This window comes from Dipteris shenzhenensis, chromosome 2 (assembly GCF_047967505.1).
Source record: "Dipteris shenzhenensis isolate YYH24624 ecotype China chromosome 2, Dip_SZ_1.0, whole genome shotgun sequence".
Lineage (NCBI taxonomy): Eukaryota > Viridiplantae > Streptophyta > Polypodiopsida > Gleicheniales > Dipteridaceae > Dipteris > Dipteris shenzhenensis.
The window spans coordinates 2,933,667-2,939,772 of record NC_141597.1 but is presented as its reverse complement, the minus strand read 5'-3'; the positions used below and the strand labels follow the sequence as shown (position 1 = coordinate 2,939,772).

Below are 6,106 nucleotides of genomic sequence, written 5' to 3'. Positions count from 1 at the left end.
GCTAGGATAATTTGTGGATGGATTTTCACAATTACCTGTTTTGACAGTGACGTTTCCATCAAATTGAACACCCAAACTCAAAACTGATCATTTACCATATACGAAATGGTGCATGCATTTGTAAACCAAATGATATGGTGAACCGGCAGACACATTACATCCATGTCAAAACAACAGAAATCTAACAGATTCCACGAAGGCTGATGGCCTATATAGAAACAACAGAAATTTAACAGATTCCACGAAGGCTGTTGGCCTATATAGCCTTCCCAGAATTAAATGCAATTGATTCTCAATTTCACAATTAGCAGCTAGTAGGCATGACTATCCATGAGAACATTCCATCCCAAAAAATACACATACTAACACATTAACTGTAAATTTACCGTGCACAGTAAACCAATAAATAATAAGCAATATGGTAGCTTTCTTTGCAATCAGACATAGGCCTGAGTTAGTCCATAGGTACATGAGCTGGCCAATAAAAAATATAATCTGAAATACAGGCACAAACCGTAATCCGTCAATGTGACTTCAGCTCATCAGGTGAGTGCCTTCATGCAAGGCTACCTGCTGGAAGGGGAAGTGAGGGAGACGATTCTGCACCAACACGTATATATATATATACACATATATATGCATCCTAAATATAAGAAGACATACATACACATCAATACCATGAGGGAGGCCCCATTCCTGAGAGGTGAAAACAAGTATTCTTTCCAAAATCAAGGCAACAAATACTGGATAGTCCTTTCAACTATATAAGGTGCCTAACTTTGCATCTTCTTTGAAGATCAAGTTTTTTTCCTTCCAAGTGAACAAGATATCTCTGAGAACAGAGGATTATCTTCTCTGAAAGTCCAAAAAGTGATTCGCCCACGAAGAGAGACGGCCTTTATTATTGTATAGGTCTATCCCTTCCGGTTGCTATGCAATAAACAAAAAAATAAAATAAAAATTAACAGCATGCTGAACAGGGGAGAGCTGCAGTTTGAAACTGGCATCTCAGTGAGGATCTGTTTTTTGGTGGGAAACTTCCAAAATTAGAGGGATCAACTTGAAGAGTTGAGGTGATTTAGCAAAACAGTTAGAATATCCTGCAAGGTCACAATGCCCACTAGGCTGTCATCGTCTTTGGTTACCCATATATAGTGCTCCCGATGGGCAAGTACCTGCACTATAACTGCAATCAACGAGCTCTGAGGACGGCAGAATATGGGAGCAGTGCGACCTTTAGTGCTGTAACCCAATCTAGCAGCTCGAGGATGCCCGGAGAACCACTTGCGTGACAAATCGTGTGGTCCTGTAGGGCTATCAACTTCAGATTCATCATCCGAAGATTCGTCCCACATTTCTAAGTCATGAAGGACTCGGTGGGCGTCTCCAATTTTGGAGATGGGATGCTGCAAATGTTCGTCGGCCTTCATGAAGCCTACTTTCTCACAAATCCTCGACCTTATCATATCCACGAGAACATCAGGCGGGCTTTTGCAATCTTGAGCGTACAAGAGAAAATCCCCTACGGATAGAGTGGCCAGTGCAAGAGCTGCAGTTTCGTTGCACGTCTGCAAGGTGGCGCAGGAGATCTCACCCACTAACTTGAGTGGTCCATGCCTTTCATCGATGTTATCTACGACCGCCACCGCTGTCATACGCTGGCACGCAGCCTTAATCATCTCTAGAGCCGATATCGCCTCTTCTTCCACCCCCACCATCAGAACATCGGTTTTGATGATATCCAGATCCTCGATGCTCATCATGGGTAGAGGGGAGAAGACGCTTATGGACCCAATCAAGAAACGGAGCACATCTTCCTGCGTTAACCAGCAGTATTCCCGTCCATTGTGGCTCTTTGGGAGCAAGGCATGTGAAGGTACCAAAGTCTTTTGCGACGTACTTCCTCTCGAGTAGCGGCCATACTTGTTAGCATGGCCCCCAATACGAACAACGAGATTTTGGGCGCCTGAGACGATAAGATCCAGCGCCTCCAGCAAGCTGCAAGCCAAGGAACATGGATTGTTAAAGCAAAAACCCAAAACAACGAAAGGACTTGAGGATTGAGCTCAAGATGCTTACCCTGCGTCGGAATCGATGTGTTGGACGGTGCGTACAGGCTCTGCAAGCAAAATAGACACAGGCGCGTCAAGCGCTTTGGCAGGATCGCTCAGGCTCTCATCCGTAGCCAGATAGCAGATGATTTTCTGCATGCAAATCTTCCCAACGCACTGGCACTCGCCCCGCCGGAGTCGGGGGTTCCAGATGCTGGAAGCAGCAGCGGCAGCAGCGGAGCCCTGGGAGAGGGAGGAGTCAGCAGCTGGGGCGGCGGCAGGGAGGGCATCTAGCGGGGGAGGCAGAGGGTGGGAGGAGGGGGAGCAGTCCCAGACGCTGAGCTCGGAGTCATCAGCACGGAGCTTCAAGGCAAGGAGGGCGTCACGAACGGAAGAAGTGCAGGCGAGCCAAGAGAGGGCAGGCTTGCCAAGAGTGAGGTCAGATACCTCATGAGACAGGAGGGCAAAGGCCATGCAAGACTGAGGAGAGTAGGGGGGAGAACGGAGAGAGCTAAGAGAACAAGCAAAGGAAGCTTTTCTGCGTGAAGCAGAAGAGAGCAAGGAGAAAGTGAGACAAAGAAAAAAGCTCGGAGGGAAGAAGACGACGATGAAGAAGAGCTCCAAGGCCGCTTGGGACGCTTAAGTCAGATATAAACGGAAGATCAGCCACAGGGGGTGGCGCCTCAGCTAAATAAGACCGGGCCAAAGGGTCTGCCTTCTTTATATGGTATGCGCAGTCCCAGCCCTCCCGGTTCCCTACTGGTTCCAGCCGGTCACCCGGTCGCCCTAGCCCGTGCCACCCTGGCCTTTCTATAGTGGGGAGTCGCACTTTTTGACCGCTGGCCGTAAAACTTGTAGGACCAGCTTAACCCTCCAGGTCCCTTATGTCGTAACCTACGCTGGGTACGGTACACGTCAACCGACTCCACCCGTACCCACGGAGTGTAAGTTCCAACCCACGGTTCAATTATCTAATGGGCTCGCCTAGCTGGAAACGTCCACGGGATTCCTGTCCCGAACTAAACAAGAAACCTGTGCTTCCACGAAAATTTAAGTACGCCCTTTTCCAAGAACGATGGGACATAATATAATAATAATAACTATGCATTGGCTATATCAATACATTTTGTTGAATTATTTTTAAATTACCCCCATTCGCCCCCTTAAGGGTGCGCGTGCGCACTACGGTACATGATACAGCAAGCGCTTTTGAATGCAAAAGAGAAATCAAGGGCTATTAAAAGGCACTTTTTGTAGGTCTATCTTCATAAATGGCAATTTGAAACACACAATTTATTTACTTATTTAAAAATGCACATGGAAACTCTCAAAAGAGTTTCAATCCTCCATTACAACACTACCTCTGCAAACAATACACACGTCACAACATTTAGACGCGAAGGCTCACCTTCACCTCAAAAAATGTGGTTTTCTTTCCACTCGATGTAAAGCATAAGGCCCCAACTCCTATGTTCCAACAAACTCACCTATTCTTCATTGTAACTAAGTTACCTCTTAGTAACTCCTAGTAGAGCTCAACATGGACTCATCAACAAGCAAGACCTTCCCCTTTGCTTGGTTCCTCAGCTAATTCTCACATGATTGATGTGATCATCCAAATATGTATGACAATTGCAAACATTAGCCAGTGTCTTCTTCACATACTGATCACAAACGTTAGTTATGGCAAGCTTTCGGTCATATCCGAATTTCTCTCTATAATATTAAAGGACTTGATTTCAACCAAAACAAAACTCAATAAAAGTTTATATCGAAGAAACTACCTTAGTAATGAGCATAAGATGATTGAGAGGGCAAGCTATAGAGAGTCAACAAAATTCCAAACCCAAAACATACAAGAGAATTTTGTCTTTCTCAAACTTTGGAAGTTTCCCATCTAAGATGATGAGCTGCTAAACATGGACGCATGATCGAAATGATTTCTACATGGGACATGGCACAAAGAAATTAGTAGGCAAGCATTGACTATCGCCGAATTTTTGAAGCTTGGAGGAGGGATTCAACAAAATGGATTAATTGAAACCATGTGACTCAATAAATTGCCACTTGGATTGAGCATAGATGGATCATAGGAAGATCTTGTTTGGAAGATGGCATGCTTCAACTAAAGAATAGAGTGCATTTGTTTGTCAAATGATCAACTACGAAGCTTAAAAGGTACAACGTGAAACACACACGAGTAGAGGATCTTGAAAGGTACACTGTGAAAAGCATGGAGGATGGAATAGGATGGAGAAAGCAAGATGACCATTAATAGTGAAAGGTTGTCACGATGAATACAAACTTCCAGACAACGAAAATTCAGGTCCAAACACTGTAGAAACCCAAAGCTCAAACTAGCCCTAGACTAACTCTAACCCCAAACAACCTAACCAAACCAAACCTTTATGTGAGACCCTAAAATACTCAACCTCTTTCAAAGACTCCTAGAAAGGACAATAGAGTGGACACTTGCACGGAGTGCATTCACAAGATTTGTAACCTTCTCTCACTCTTTTGAGCAAAAAGGATTAGCCATAAGCAAGGTTGGTTGGTTGATGCCAAACTTGATTGTAGGAAACCTTAAAATCTACTAGAGTCACAATCAATTCCTGCTCCTGTCACATCGAGGAATAGAGTATATGCGAAGGAACCCTATCCATTTCTAAACCCTTCCCCTCCACTACTATCAATTGAAAGAATGTGCTCTTAAAATGCGTAAATGCGTTACTTTCCTTTCTACTCAATCACAAAGCTAAAAGCTTGCAAATTTCAAGGTTCAAATGTTCATCGTCAAGGGAACAAGATGTTGACTTTTCATCTTTTCTCCCTCACATTTCCACCATGATCTTTATGGCTTTATCATTATAATCTTTACAAACCTAGTTCTTCTGCTTGTTTATGGTGCCACTTTTGAAAAACAAGATGCACAAAATTTCATCTTTAAATGGATGTACTATTTTGGAAATTTAAGTCTTAATTTGGGGCAAGTATTTCTAATAGATTGGGGAAAGCTTCACCAAATAGGGTACATGCATGGGTATTAAATGGTTGCCCCCAAAAAATCTCATAAACTCCACAAAGGATATGAAAAATCTCAAACAAACACTAATTTGCAACTCCTCACAGCCGTAGGAGGACCTTCCTTTCTGACAAAACACATGTCTATATGTGCATGTGTGCACATGCATGTTGAAAATGATATAATAATTAATTGCATTTTCTCCATCACTTGTACAATTGTAGATAGACATGTGAAAGACCACAATTTTATGCTTTAATGGTTCTACATGAGCTATATTTAATAATATGCATTCATGTCATCAATATCAACATGAGCATGGAACATATTGAATTTGTTTTATTGATGCAAAACTTTGCATTGAAATTCCACATGAAAGCATCCCAAAATGACACAAAGTATTCAAAAGGCTCAAAATTTTGTAATAAAAACACCCAAATCACATGACAACCTCTAATGCCAACACATAAGAAAAAACAATGATCACATAGTTTTTTGGCAAAAAATGAGCACTACATATCAAAACTTAGACCTTTGAATACTAGATGTGATGAAGTAAGCTCAATTTTTTTAATCTAAAGCATTCAAAGTCTATTAAAAATTTCATTACTTTTCTTCGAGGACACAAAAGAATAGACAATGAGATCTCCCCCTCAACATGTCTACCCTTCACGTAAACAAAGCTAGCTTTGTTGTGTCCAACAACATGGTTTGTGGATATGCAAAATCAGAGAAAGAGATCGGAGAGAGAGAGAGAGAGAGAGAGAGACCCATGACTTTTTTATAAAACATATCAACTCAGTGGCTTGCGTGCCCTACAAGGATAAAGATGAGTATTCTGACTATCCACTAGGTGGTTTGCATGCTCTACAATGTTAAGGTGAGTACTCCACTACACTAAGTGGTTTGGGTGCTCTACAATAGTAAATATGAATACTCTAAACTTGTCCTTCAACCTCTATCTTAGGTTGTATCTCTTTCGGAAAATGTTGAAAAATGCCTCTCGCGACGTCTTTAAAAATTGTGCCTGCTT

The 6,106-nt window shown here is 42.5% G+C and overlaps 1 protein-coding gene across 1 annotated transcript; it reads right to left on the bottom strand.

The window, feature by feature from the left end:
- Nucleotides 1–697: 697 nt before the first annotated feature.
- LOC147904236 (CBS domain-containing protein CBSX5-like) lies at nt 698–2,727 on the bottom strand. Its single transcript, XM_087385439.1, has 2 exons — nt 2,080–2,727; nt 698–1,998 (listed from the first exon to the last, which is right to left on the bottom strand). The coding sequence occupies exons 1-2, from the start codon at nt 2,523–2,525 to the stop codon at nt 1,056–1,058; spliced, it is 1,389 nt and encodes a 462-aa protein (XP_087241565.1). The 5' UTR covers nt 2,526–2,727; the 3' UTR covers nt 698–1,055.
- Between the last annotated feature and the right edge of the window lie 3,379 nt (nt 2,728–6,106).

Bases quoted from the DNA above. Each gene is read 5' to 3' on its own strand.
- LOC147904236 (XM_087385439.1), bottom strand. From the start codon at position 2,525: ATGGCCTTTGCCCTCCTGTCTCATGAGGTATCTGACCTCACTCTTGGC. The intron at 1,999-2,079 runs GTAAGCATCTTG...CTTGGCTTGCAG, and splicing joins CACATCGATTCCGACGCAGG to CTTGCTGGAGGCGCTGGATC.